The sequence below is a fragment of the Trachemys scripta genome, chromosome 23 (assembly GCF_013100865.1).
Source record: "Trachemys scripta elegans isolate TJP31775 chromosome 23, CAS_Tse_1.0, whole genome shotgun sequence".
NCBI classification, from domain to species: Eukaryota; Metazoa; Chordata; order Testudines; family Emydidae; genus Trachemys; species Trachemys scripta.
Window position 1 is genome coordinate 1,168,348 of NC_048320.1, and position 13,581 is coordinate 1,181,928.

General features: G+C 61.2%; 1 protein-coding gene across 2 annotated transcripts in view; it reads right to left on the reverse strand.

Annotated features, from left to right (window-relative positions):
* The window catches only part of PLCD3 (phospholipase C delta 3), a 52,874-nt gene extending 40,293 nt beyond the window's left edge, over window positions 1-12,581 (reverse strand). Inside the window, exon 1 of one of the 2 annotated variants that reach the window (XM_034755907.1) lies at window positions 12,376-12,579. In XM_034755907.1, the coding sequence (XP_034611798.1) occupies window positions 12,376-12,475 (100 nt within the window). In that variant the 5' untranslated portion in view covers window positions 12,476-12,579. Of the gene's footprint in view, window positions 1-12,375 lie in introns of both variants that reach the window. The other variant, XM_034755905.1, reaches the window with a different exon arrangement.
* Window positions 12,582-13,581: the final 1,000 nt, after the last annotated feature.

Sequence of the window (13,581 nt, forward strand, 5' to 3'; positions counted from 1 at the left end):
CAAATGGATGGTCCTGGGCCTCGGGAAACCTGGCTCAGTCACTGACGTGCTGTGTCACCCTGACTGAGTCACTTAATCTACCTGTGCCTTAGGTCCTCTTCTGTACAATGGGGATAAGATTTCCCTACCTCATAGAGGGGTTGTGCGGCTAACCCCACAAATAGCCGTGAGGCTCAGACACGCTGCTGCTGAGTGCCAGATCAGTATACAGATAGCAAGTCTCAGCTGCACAACGGAAGCATGGCCAAGTGGTTATGGCACTCGGGGGGATGTTGGAAACCAGACTTCAATTCCTCACTCTGCCACAGGCTTCCTGTGTGACCTTGGGCAAGTCTCCTCACCTCCCTGTGGCTCAGTTTCCCTCCTGCACAACAGGGATAAGAGCACTGTGCTGCCCCCCGGGGGCTGTGGGGAAGACATTAAAAACCGTGACGTGCTAGGATAGTGCAGTGATGGGGCCAGAGAGGTGCCTGCGATACCGAACTGGCTCAGAGGGCCATGAGGTACCACACCTGCAGGCAAAGGTGGATTTCTTTCTTTAAAATGTCTTACCATGGAAAGTAAAAACAATTATAAATCACAGGAATCCCCTGGGCGAGTCTCGTGGCCTGTTGCCTTCTGCCTGTCTTATCTATTCAGTCTGTCCGGGCCTCAGCCTGGCTCTCACTCGGTGTCTGTGCAGCACTGGCACCACCAGGCAGAAAGGGCTCGGCCCCCACAGTCAGGGTCAGTTCCCACAGGGGCCCATGCTGAGCGCTCTGGGGGATCCATCCCTCTGGGTCTCATGCTGGGCAGCTCAAACCGGCACCAAAAGCCAGCAGCTGCTTACGAGAGGGCAGGACTTGGTGGCTTGCGCAAGGGCCCCTCGCGAGCCTGCCCCAGAGCCATCTCAGCAGGCAGTGCCTAGGAGGCTCTGCGGGGTTGGACTCGACCCCGGCTCTGTGCCACCACCCGGCAGCCATGGTCGGGCTGTCTGCCTTGCTACCTCGACCCACAGAGAGGCACTCCACAGGCTGGAGCACTTCCAAAGGCTGGCCTGACAGCTTCCCCGGGCCCCGCTTGCTCCTGGCGCCCGAGTTAAGCCCAGGAGTGTCGGTGCAGCGAGGACTCGCCCCCAGCCAGCCGCAGTGAGGGACCTGCATCTCAGCGGGCTTGGACTTCAGCACGTGAACTCTCACTCTAGACACGGACACTGGCTTTGCCCCGAGCCCCGGCTCCATTCCTGCCCCCTGGCATTGGTCCTGGGATCCTGACCTACCACTCTGAGACGCCAGCCCCAGCTCTAAGCCCTGACCTAGGCACTGGCCTGCCCACCCTCGCCCTGGCTGTGACAGTGCCCCTCGTAAGGGACGGTGTCTTGGCAGTCAGGCCTAGCGGTCCCAGCTGGGCTGGCACCCACAAGGCAAGACAGTCAGCAAGCACCAAGAGCCAGGGTCAGGCGGGGGGCAGAGGCAGAGATCAGAGGTAGTCTCCAGGTTGGACTCAGGCTCCAAGTCGGGCTTGGGTGGAAGACTGGCAATCAGCCAACCGCCTGGGCCACCCTCCAGGATTAAATACTGAGCATGGGCCAATCAGAAGGCTGCAGGGACCTGTCAATCTAGAACCTCTGGGCGTCACTTCCTGCAGCGCCTAAAAATCTTCACAGCGCTCCTTAGACTCCACTGGCCCTTGCCATACGGCCCAAAGCTTTGGGTGTTCACATCACCTGCTCCAACCCAGCACGGGCCTGTCCTGCCCCCCTCCCGCCCCCCATGTACAGACTGCCGCGCACCCCTCAAATTCCCTCCTCAGAACTGCCCCCAGCTAGGGTGACCAGATGTCCCGATTTTATAGGGACAGTCCCGATTTTTGGGTCTTTTTCTTATATAGGATCCTATTACCCCCCACCCCCTGTCCTGATTTTTCACACTTGCTGTCTGGTCACCTTACCCCCAGCCAAGCCTGCAGCCCCTGGACTCAGGGTTAACATGACACTGCACATTCTCCCCCACATAACGGGAAGTGACAGCTCTATTATAATAACTCAGTCATTAGGATCATCTCATAAATAGGCCTCGTTAGGCTTTAATGAACCCTGCTGCATCCTGTAGAGTGTCTCTTTCAATTAGCTCTTTGGGTGTGATGTGACGGGCACGTGCCCATGGCCCCTGCCTGGGCGTACGCGAGTTACGTAAGAGGCTGTTTTTAGCCCCATGTTACAGCACATCTTTGGCCCTGGGCATTCTGGAGAGGCCGGGCCCTAGAGGGGTAATGACACCAGGATCTCTGCTCAGCTCAGGCATGATCGGCATTGTTGGTATGTGCCCAAACTGGCCTGGCACTCCGGGCTCGTCACGCCATGGGGAGTTCTCCTCCCCACAGGCCGGGTGGGAAGGATTTGGGGGCTGGTCGTGCTTTGCCAGTGTCTCCTGTTGGAGGGAATGTCTATTAACCCCTTCCTGACTGGTGTTGTGCATTCCTCCGTGGGCACCCCATGGCAGCATGTGCCAGTCTCCCATCTCTGCAGACCAGCTACACAGAGCTCAGCAGCGGGAGTGTTTAGCCCCCTCGGACCTGGCACCCTGGTAGGTGCAGCAGCTGCTTAGCACAGGAGTGGTTCTGATCCTGGCTGTCGCCCACATCCCTAAGCAGGGGTCGTGTTCCCTGCATCCCCCTGGGGACTGGGAGCTGAATGCCCGGACAGGTGTAAAACGCTACGAGGCTCTCGGCCGAGAAGCGCTACAAAGAGGCAAAGTGTTCCAGCTAGTGCATCCCTCTTGTGTGAACAGCTCCCCAGCCCCTCTGGTGCCCCCAGGGACGCTGAGCCAAGCTCCCCACAGGGCTGGTGTGGTCGAGCGGCTGAGGAAGGGTGCTTGGAGCTGGTCGAGGGTTCCTGTCAGGGCAATGACCGTGCCATGCTGCCATGGGGATTGGTTTGAGCTGCCCTTGTTTCGACTGTTCGAGCTGAATGAGCCCAGTGCCCAGATCCGTTAGCACGGTGGTTCTCAAAGCCGGGCCGCCGCTTGTTCAGGGAAAGCCCCTGGCGGGCCGGGCCGGTTTGTTTACCTGCCACGTCCACAGGTTCGGCTGATCGTGGCTCCCACTGGCCTTGGTTCGCCGCTCCAGCACATCCCTGGGTCCGCGCCACTTCCTACAGCCCCCATTGGCCTGGAGCGGCGAACTGCGGCCAGTGGGAGCCACAATCGGCCGAACTTGCGGACGCAGCAGGTAAACAAACTGGCCCGGCCCGGCCCGCCAGGGGCTTTCCCTGACCAAGCAGCGGACCGGCTGTGAGAACCACTGCGTTAGTGGACACAGGCACTGAAGCAAACTCCCTAGTATGCCAGGGCAGAGCCCGTCCTGCCAGGCAGTCCATGCCAGGCGGGTTAGGCAGGTTAGGAAAGACTGCGATTAACCCCGGAGCTGTGACATTCCTCCCCAGCCATCCCTGACCCTCCCAAGGGGAGGAATTCCTCCCTCACCACGGCACTGCTCCGCTCAGTGTGTCCATCCACGCCTGGGGTAGTGCGCTGGGCTGGACCCTTCCCTGGCACAGCCCCCGGGCACTCACCACAGACTTCAGCCCAAAGCGCCCTCCACGTCTGCCCCTCGCTCCTCCAGCACACGGCAGGCTGCATCCCCTGTGCCTGCTTCAGCCCTCCCACCGAGACTTGCTCACAGCTGTCAACAGATGTTAGAGTTCCAGCAAGCACCGCAGCACACCACCCCACACCCAGACACCGGGGGGCTGAGAGCCACTGAACCAAACTGTAAACCCTGCATATGATGGAAACCAAATCAGGCTGGGGGGTGCGGCAGCCCCCAGCACCCCTAGGTCCAGCACCTCTGATGGACACACGTATATATGCACAGACACATGGACACACACATGCACGGACCACATGGACACATGCACAGATGGACACACACACACATACGTATATATGCACACAAACACAGACTCGTGGACACACACACACACACAGACTCATGGACGCACATGTACGGACACACACATGTATATATGCACATGCATATTAACATACACAGACTCATGGACACACAGACTCATAGATGCACGTCTATATGCACAGACAGACTCACACATACACACACGTGAGCGCATTAACACAAGTTCAGGCTCCAGGGCGAAGCATTCCCAATGCGAGCTGCCTGTGTGCTAATGTGCAGAACATTCACCCTTCCAAACAGTCGCGGCTGGGTGCTGACTGCATCCTGCCCAGAACAATATTTCTCTTGCCAAATGACTTCCCGGGGCCTGAGCCGAAGGCTGGCCTGCCGCACACCCCGTTGCTGTTCCCAGACACGCCTCACAGAGGTCATCCCGGGTGCAAGCCAGGGCTGCCTTTGGCTTCTCTAGGGAACAAACATGCGGGGGGGGGGGGGGTCTAATCCTGTGAGAGGGATGCTGCAGAGCCTCCCAGCACCCTCCCCGCCTACAGACTTCGGAGAGAGGGTCTCCGAGGGCTGGGCGAGGCACAAGAATTCCAGCTCACAAAAGCCGTTGCGGTTCCAACATTTGTTTTCATTCTGCATTGCACTGAAATCGAGACCTTGCAGAAAGCCGAGCGAGCCCACCCCGGCGTAGCCACGCCTCAGCGCTCTGCTCTGCCTGGTTCAGGGCAAGGACTCGCACTTGGTCGCCCCCGGCGCAGGGGAGGGCCCGACCACCAGGCGAGCGGCTGCTACGGGGCACGCTCTGGCTTTCGCTCACTCTCTCCTTTCTGCAAAAAGGTTTGGTTTCATTTTCCGACAAATAAATGTATCCTAGAAAATCTCCCAACCTGCTCCAGTTCTCAGCCCCGGCAGGGATAGGAGCTAGAAGCACATCTTGGCTTTGAGAACCAGTAACCCACAGTCTGGCCTGACCCACCTGCCTCCATCTGAGGTTGTTGATCACAAGGATCACTGATTATTTCATTTTGAAAAGAAAGGACATCCCATGACCCCTTAGATACAACTGGGTACCTACGGGAATGCCAGCCAGACGCACTGGTTCCAGGGCAGCACTTGGGCCATGGAGACTTTGAATGAGACCACTGGGAGGAAGCATGGCCCCTTTGAAATCAGCATCTCGCCGGAATACATACCAGAGAATTTACCGCAAAGCACTCTCACTTCACTAAAATGCAGCCACCTCTGGGGTGGAAAGCAGCAGATGTTGAATGGCACAGCATAACAGTTTGCAGCAGCATGGGAGAAACAGAAAGTAATACCCAGCTGAGACTGCAGAGGAAACTTAAAGAGGGTGAGGGCAGTTACCCAGGTCGGGATTTGGCTAGGACATTAGGTTCCCAGAGACGCCCGTCTGGGGGAATCGGGAGTGAAAATGCATGGGCTTTGCAGTTGGCTGGAAGGAGATGTGATCAGGTACACGCACTGCAGCAGCCGGGCCTGCGGGGGCTACTGGCACACGGAGCCATAGGGTAAGTTGGGGCGAGCTCAGTGGTATGTCCCGTTTGACAAAGCGCTCTCCCAGCCGTGCAGCACAGATTGGGGGCATGGTGCCAGCTAGGGCAATGCCACCCACGCACTCGCCCCTCCACACCCTGCAGCACCACAGCCGTCCCACCCAAGTACTAGCCTGACCCTGCTTAGCCCCTGAGAGGATGACCTCCACCCCACCCCAAGCCCTACTCCTGGCATTGCTTCGGGTGATGCTGATACAGGACTGGCACGTCCAGCAGTGATCTCAATCCAGATTGCGGCTGGCTCGGAGGGGACACAAAGCCCTCAGCAGCCCCTGTCCTCACGGAGAGCTGGTACCCAGCCCGTTCAGGCAAGCACTCACCTTGCAGGAGTGCAGACACACCGGCCATCCCGTATCACTGCTTCTTTGCTAGCACCGATAGCCAAGGGGAATGGGGGATGGGCAGAAGGGGAACCCTGTATCCAGGACTGCAGACAAAATCCTGTTCCACTGAGTCCCTGGGCCGCCCTGATGTGTCCCAGCGAGCCTGGCCCATGCAGCAGGCCGGGGAGCCCTCCCTGGCTCGGTCTGGCTCCCTGGGCAGGGCAGGGTGCTGCTGCAGGGAGCCTGTTGGCAGGTCGGGCCCCACGTGCTGACATGCAGCAGCCCTATCTGTGGAGCCTTGTTCTGATGAGCTCGTCGGTCTGCAGGCAGAGGCAATGGGACTCGGAGTCCAGGAGCAGCCCGGTCAGCAGCTCATGGCAAGAGGGGAGCTCAGACACTAGTGCCTGGCCCCTTACCGACCCCGCCGCACCCACACAGCTGTGCTGGGCCTACCGCCTGCCACGCAGCCCTCTGCCCACCCGGCCCCTCGCAGCCCTGGCCGCCACGTGCGCACACTAGCCCTGGCCTATCAGAGGGGGGCAGCTCACGGCATTTAACTGCAGATCCAGAGTCAGATTGCAGTGACTTCGGAGTAAGTGCAGTGACCCCAGACTGACCCCAGTTAAAGCGCATCAGACTCCAGCCAGTGGCCAGAAAGCAGCCGCTGTTGCAATGGCCCCTTCCTGCTCCGTCTCCGCTCCCTGTGCCCCCGGCACAGCCACACACACGCCACAGGGACTACAGAGAAGTCTCCTGCTTCACATCAGAGCGCTCCGCTTGGCCTGGTGCAGGCCAGACAGTCCACGAGATTACATAGACCCATGTGCAGGGTCCTCCGCCTTTCGCCTTCCACACCCCTGCCTGTGCAGCCCAGACCCACCCAGCATCCCCCTCCCAACAGCAACCTGGCAAGGGCCCCCTGGGCGTGACCAGGGGCCTCATCCAAGGAACTTTTCTCTATGAAACCTCAGCTTGGAGGGCAACGGTGAAAATGGCAAACTGGTTCCTGCCTGAGATCTCTGGGGCTGGGACACAAGCAGCTGGGGGGGCAAAGGGGGCGCAGGGAGGAGAGAAAATAGAAGCAATTTGCCAAGTCTTAGCTTTATGCCAAGTGGTTAGGTGGCTGCATTGCAAATCCCCAACAAGGAGACAGTTCTGGGGGCAGCCTGAGCAGGAATGGGCCACGGTCCATCTATCTCTGTTTCCACCTCCCCCCACACATCACTTGCTGTCAGATGCCTGAGGGGGTCCCTTAGCTTGGAGTGGGCAGGGGCGCTCGCCCGGGCTGTGTCTGCTCTGTGCCCCTGGAAGTGTCAATCCAGCACCAGGCACCGGAGCGAAATTCTCTCTCACACACGTGTAAGAGCATTTCTGCTTCCCATCCCTCGAAGCCCCCCAGGGCCCCACTGCCGGGCTGGGGGAAAGCAGAGGATGGTGGGAGAAAAACCGGGCAAACCGCACATCCAAAGGCAGATTTATCCAGCCCAGGCCCCTTTGTGGGGCAGGGGGTTATGTCCCTTTTGCTGTACAGCTCCAGGGGACACACAGCAAACTCATTGATGAGCCACTGGGGGATTCTTTCTGGCCCTCCCCTCACCCTTGCTCCATTCCTGCTGTCAGGTGAGGTGTGCCCTGCACGCCACGGGAAACTGAACGGAACGCGCCTTGCTGGGCTGGCGGAAGCTCCGGTTCCCCAGGAGACAGGAGGGTTTTCACCTGACCTGACTCCATCAGATGCTGCCTTCCCCCCAGGGATAACCCTTTCCCTGCCCCAGGGGTAACAATGTCTGGGCTCCAGCACAGAGCCCCTGGGCTCCCTCACTCACGGTTCCACAAACTGGTCACTGGGATCCCCTTGTCCCCCAGGAACAGCTCCAGCCCAGCACCGATAGCTCAGGACCCAAAGCCAGCTCAGGCCCCCGGCCAGCACACATGCGCTGAGCGCGCTGTAGCAGGACAAATCGCTCTCTGATGGCCGCAGAGGCACTCAGCCAGAAAGGAAGCTAGCCCAGGGATGTGTAACTTACAGGTGTCTGGGCCTGAAGGCTTCCAGGAGTCTCATCAAATTGAAAAGGGCCCCTGAGCTCTCTCAATCTGAGGGCCAGACCCACCGAGGTACCTGGGCGCTGCAGCGCTGGGCACTGTAACAGCCACCATAGGTGCCCTGCCTCATGGAGTCCCCAGCCCCGAGCTGGGTGCCCAGGCTCCCCATTCGATGCATGGGGAGAGTCCCGGATCCGCAGGAGCCAGCCCGCTGTCTCCAAAGCAGGAGTGAAATGCGGAGCAAAGGGGCAGGGCTCAGCGCCCAGCTCCCCGAAGGTCTGGGGGCCTCGACTGACAGGCTGGAATCCCTCCACTTGGGAGCCTGAAGTGTGAGCCCCCTTCTGGGCCAGGTCAGCAGCTGAGATAGCCCAGGCCTGGCTTGGGAAGTGAGCCTGTCACCCAGGGGTCAACACACTCACCCGGAGGTGGCAGGTCCCTGCTAGGTCGCTGCAGCACAGACAAGCCTGTAACTGACTAGCTAGTCCTTGGAGCAGTGCCCTGACCCCCAGCTGACCGAGTCAGTCTCCCTGGCCCAGGAACAAAGGGAAAAGGCTCCAACAGGAAAGAGCCAGCCCCGCCCAGACCAGCCTGGTGGCTGGGGCTCTCCGCTGGGCTGTGGGAGACCCGGGTTCACATCCCTGCGGCTGATCAGGCAGAGCCACGACTTGAATCTGGGTGTCCCACCCGGCCAGCAGGTCACACACAAATTCCCAGCCTGCTCGCCCGCCGTTGTCCTTTGTCAGGCGCCCCGAGAGCACGGACAGGCTCGGCCCGGTGGCGAACGCCTGGCTTGAGAACCCGGGCTGCTCATTAGCTGTGGGGCCAGCAGATACTTGGGTGCCTGTGGGGTTCGCTGGCAGCCGAGGGGCAGTTTTGAGAATGTCAGTGGGGCCCTGAGGTGTCTAACTCCCTGTGTGCTCTGGTCCTGCCTGGCGTACACCCCCCCCCCACAGTGCCAGGCCTTGGTCAGCGGTTGTGCTTTTTCCTGGAGGAAAGCGTCATGTTGCCTAACATTTCCCCCATGGCAACTAGCACCTTAACCCCTTCACTGCTGCACTTGAGTCAGCTGCAGTTCCACCACGCCAGCCACGGTGAATGCAATGCTAGCGTGTGAGAACCTATCTCAAGAAGCTTTAATACACTTGCAAACTGGATTACAGAGTACATATCACCGAGCCGGCGCGTACGCTCTGAAGAACTGGGATGTGTTTACGCAGGTTATTTGAGTGGGCACTGGCTAAAGTTAGTGAAACGTTATGCCCCCATGTAGACAAGCCCTTGCCCTCGAGGCACGTAAGTACGGTATTATCCTCACCTACAGGAGTCTTGTGGCTGATGCACAGGACTGGGAGTCAGGAGACGTGGGTTTTAGTTCTGGCTCTGCCACTGGCTCCTTAGGCAAGTCATTTCCCCTCTCTGTGCCTCACTTTCCCCACCTGAAAAATGGGAATAATAGTACTCTCCTGCCTCTCAAGGGGGTTGTGATGCTTAACGCACTCACGCTTGTGAAATGCTTTGAGATCTCAGATTAAGGCAGCCATAAGCACTGAGGATTATTTTACAGATGGGTAAACTGAGGCACAGAGAGGTTAGTGACTTGCCCAGGGTCACACTTGGTTGTAACCAGAACCCAGGAGCTGGGCGTAATAAGTGCTACTACTTAGCTCTTACACATCTCCCCACACTGCAGACAATCCAGGGAAAGAATCACTATCCCCACTTTTCAGATGAGGAAATGGAGTCCCAGGGAGAGGAAGCAACTTTCCCAAGGTGTCAGCGCAGGAACAGAGCCCAGGACTGAGTGTCTTCTGCTCTAACACTAGCCCACACACTCTTTCTAGCCCAGCCACATCAATCACAAAGTCAAAACCCAACCTCAAGGCCAGAGTAAAGCTATAGAGTGACCCCCCGGAACAAAGAGCTGTGGATACCGGGACCAGTTCACGTCACGAAAGCACTCGCTATCCCCAGGGGATGGGCTGGAATGATACTGGACAGTCAGCTCCGTGTGTACAGCAAGTGGCCCTGTGGCCTCTCTAGGCCCCCCGACTGGAGCCTTGTGGTGCTACAAATGATGCCATCACAAATCAGCTGCAGACTGGGGGCCTGCCTGGAAGAGGTTTTAATCAAACATTGGGCTCAGTGGGGGAAGAGTGACTGGGGGAAACTCTCTGGCCCGTGGTCTACAGGAGGTCGGACTGGGTGATCTAATCACCCCTTCTGGCCTTAAGCTCTCTGAATCTAGGATATGCCCCTTTGCTCCAAGGCTTGTGCCGTATGGTTCAGTACGAGTTCCTGGCCACATTCACGCCAGCTCGGGGTCTCTGGGCATCTCACTTGCATTCCAAACTCCTGTTCCCCGAGTCAAAGCTTGAGTTTAAAAGAAGTCGCCCCAGCAGAAATGCCGCATTCAGGCTTTGGGGTTTAGTTATTAATTTAGCACTGGTGAGAAGGGCCAGGTGGACCAGCCTGCCCGCCCTGGTGAGTGCCACACTCACCTCGAGTGATGCCTTCAGGGGTAAAAGGGAGACGGCAGATTTCCAAACAGCCCTACAGGCTGGGGGCACTGTGGGTGCTGAGCTGTGAGAACCAGGCACCGTGGGGGGCTGCTGAGCACGTGGAAATCCAGCACAGAGGCTGCAGGACCCACGCAGGCCTTGGCGTCTCAGCCCTGGCTGCCGGCACGGGGCTCCTTCACGACCAGCTGCGACGCGGGAACGGGACGGAGACCCACCAAACTCATTGTGTACTGGCCACTGGGCAGTGGTCACTATTATGCTGGGTTAGTTGTGAAAGCAGCCTAGAGGCCTCGTATTGCACCACCACCCCTGGGCCAGCCAGTCCCCCGGACACTTGACTTTTGGATCGCGAACAACTGTGGATTTTATTGCACAAAAAATTTACTGCAACAAAATGGGCATTAACTCCTTAGTTGCTGCAGCCTCTTTGCTCCCCCATGTTCCTGGGGCATCCCCAACAAACAGTGGCCACGTACCCAAGACCTGGGGCAGGGCTGGACATGGGGCCTGTCGTCAAGTGGATTGAGTGGGAATCAGCAGCACCCATGGATGGCAATGGGAGACTCCAGCAGGTCTTTTGCCCTGGAGGAAGGGAGCCCCTGGCCACAGCCCAGGCAGGTCCCCACAGTCAGGTCCTCAGTGCGGGTTGGAAGCGAAGACAGGGCAGCTCTATGGAAGGGAACGCTGCCCAGCTGGGAGTGTGGACCCGGCCTGCACCTGCCAGGCACCACAGGCCCCCACCAGAGCCCAGCTCCAGCCGTGCCAGAGCCCCCATCCTGGGGCAGCCCTTGCCCACCCGAAGTGCTCTCAGCACCCACTGCCCCCTCTGCAGCTTGCAGCCCCCCAGCCCATGAATCCAGCTGGGAGCAGGGTCTGTTTCATCCTTAACCTGCCCTCCTGGCCAGTTCTGGAGGGGGGCTCAGCTCCGGCTGAGGGCCATGGGGGGCGGGGGGGGATGTTCCACAGACATGGGAGGGGGGATTACAATAAAGCCAAGTGTCCAGCCCACAGGCAGCTATTAACCCGTCACCCCAGTCCTACCCTGGAGGGAAGCCCTGCCCTCTGTGTCTTGGCCCAGGTTCCTGGAGGGCAGCCACTCATCTGCACCTTTGCTGGAGCCCTGGGGGCTGCCCCCGACCTGTGTGCGCCTTGGCCCGGAGCCCTGGGGGCTCCCCCGACCTGTCTGCGCCTTGGCCCGGAGCCCTGGGGGCTGCCCCCGACCTGTCTGCGCCTTGGCCCGGAGCCCTGGGGGCTGCCCCCGACCTGTCTGCGCCTTGGCCCGGAGCCCTGGGGGCTGCCCCCGACCTGTCTGCGCCTTGGCCCGGAGCCCTGGGGGCTCCCCTCCCACGTCTGCGCCTTGGCCCGGAGCCCTGGGGGCTGCCCCCCCGTCTGCGCCTTGGCCCGGAGCCCTGGGGGCTGCCCCCGACCTGTCTGCGCCTTGGCCCGGAGCCCTGGGGGCTGCCCCCCCCGTCTGCACCTTGGCCCGGAGCCCTGGGGGTTGCTTCCACCCCACCCCCAGGTCGGTGCCTTGGCCCGGGGAAGGCTCCTGGCAGCAGCACAGGGCCAGAGGCCGGTTCTGTAACCGCACCCCCAACAGCAGCGTCCCAGCTCCCCCCGCCGGACCCCGCGCAGCCCTCGCCGAGCCAGCCGGGCCGGGGGGAGACGAGCAGGAGCCGCGCCCAGCAGCGAACTCCTGCCCCGGACCCCAGGGGCTGTGACCTGCCCGGCTGGGGCAGGAGTCGGGCCCGGCTCGGGGGCACAGCGTGGGGAGCATCCCCGGGCGAGCCCCAGCGCCCATCCTCGCGGCTTCGGGCCCGCGGGCCGAACACTCCCGTCCCGCACTTCGGGGAAGTTCCGATCCGGATGCCCTGGCGCGAGCCTGGCCCGAGCTGTACCCGAGACACCCCCGCCCCCAAGCGTGCGCCTTGCCCGGGGTCCGGGGGGCTGCCGGGCTGCGGGGTGTCTGGGCAGGATCGGGCCCGGGTCGGGCGGACGGGGCGGGGGGCCCCGGGCACTCACCCATTTTCTTTAAGGCTCTGTCCGGGCGCCTGGTGCCGCCGCCGCCGCCGTCCTGCGGGGGCTGCTCCGGCCGCGATTTCTTCCTCCAGCCGCAGATCATGGTGCCCGGGCCAGGCCGAGCCCCGGGGCCACCCCGCCCGCCGCGGGCTCCCTGCGCGGAGCGAGCCGCCGGAGCCAGCGCCCGTCCCAGCCGGCCGGGGAGGCGCAGGGAAGGAGTCACATTTCAGGGCACGGAGAGCGATTATGAACCGCGTGGGGCTGGAGAGCTCCTCCCACGGGCTGCGCCGCCCCGGGCCACCGCACCAGCGGGCAGCGCCTGTTTGCTGCGCGGGGGGGCAGAGGGGCACAGTCTAGCAGGGCCGCCCGGGGGGGTCAAGTGGGGCGATTTGCCCCGGGTCCCGCAGGGGCCCCCACGAGAGTTTTTCGGGGCCCCTGGAGCGGAGTCCTTCATTCGCTCCGGGGGCCCCAGAAAACTCTCGCGGGGACCGGGCCCCCGGAGCTTCTTTCGCTCCAGGTCTTCGGCGGCGGGGCGGGGTCCCTCCGTCCCGGGACCCGCCGTCGAAGTGCCCTGAAGACCCGCGGCGGGGGGTCCTTCCGCCCCGGGACCCGCCGCCGAAGACCCCAGACCCCCGAATCCTCTGGGCGGCCCTGCAGCCCATCACCCCTGGGGCAACACCTCTCAAACTGGGTCTGTGAGCCTGGACCAGCAGGAGACGGGCACTGCCCCAGGGCAGGTGAAGGGCTCTGTGAGCCGGTAGTGGCAGGAGATGGGCACTGCCCCAGGGCAGGAGATGGGCTCTGTGAGCCCGGAGCGGCAGGAGACGGGCACTGCCCGAGGGCAGGAGATGGGCTCTGTGAGCCTGTAGTGGCAGGAGAAGGGCACTGCCCCAGGGCAGGAGATGGGCTCTGTGAGCCTGTAGTGGCAGGAGACGGGCACTGCCCCAGGGCAGGTGAAGGGCTCTGTGAGCCTGTAGTGGCAGGAGACGGGCACTGCCCGAGGGCAGGAGATGGGCACTGCCCAAGGTAGGAGATGGGCTCTGTGAGCCCGGAGCGGCAGGAGACGGGCACTTCCTGAGGGCAGGAGATGGGCTCTGTGAGCCTGTAGTGGCAGGAGACGGGCACTGCCCGATGGCAGGAGACGGGCGCGGTCCAGCATGAGAGGCACTCAGGTGGCCCTGCCCAGTCTGGTCAGCGCCTGGCCCTAGC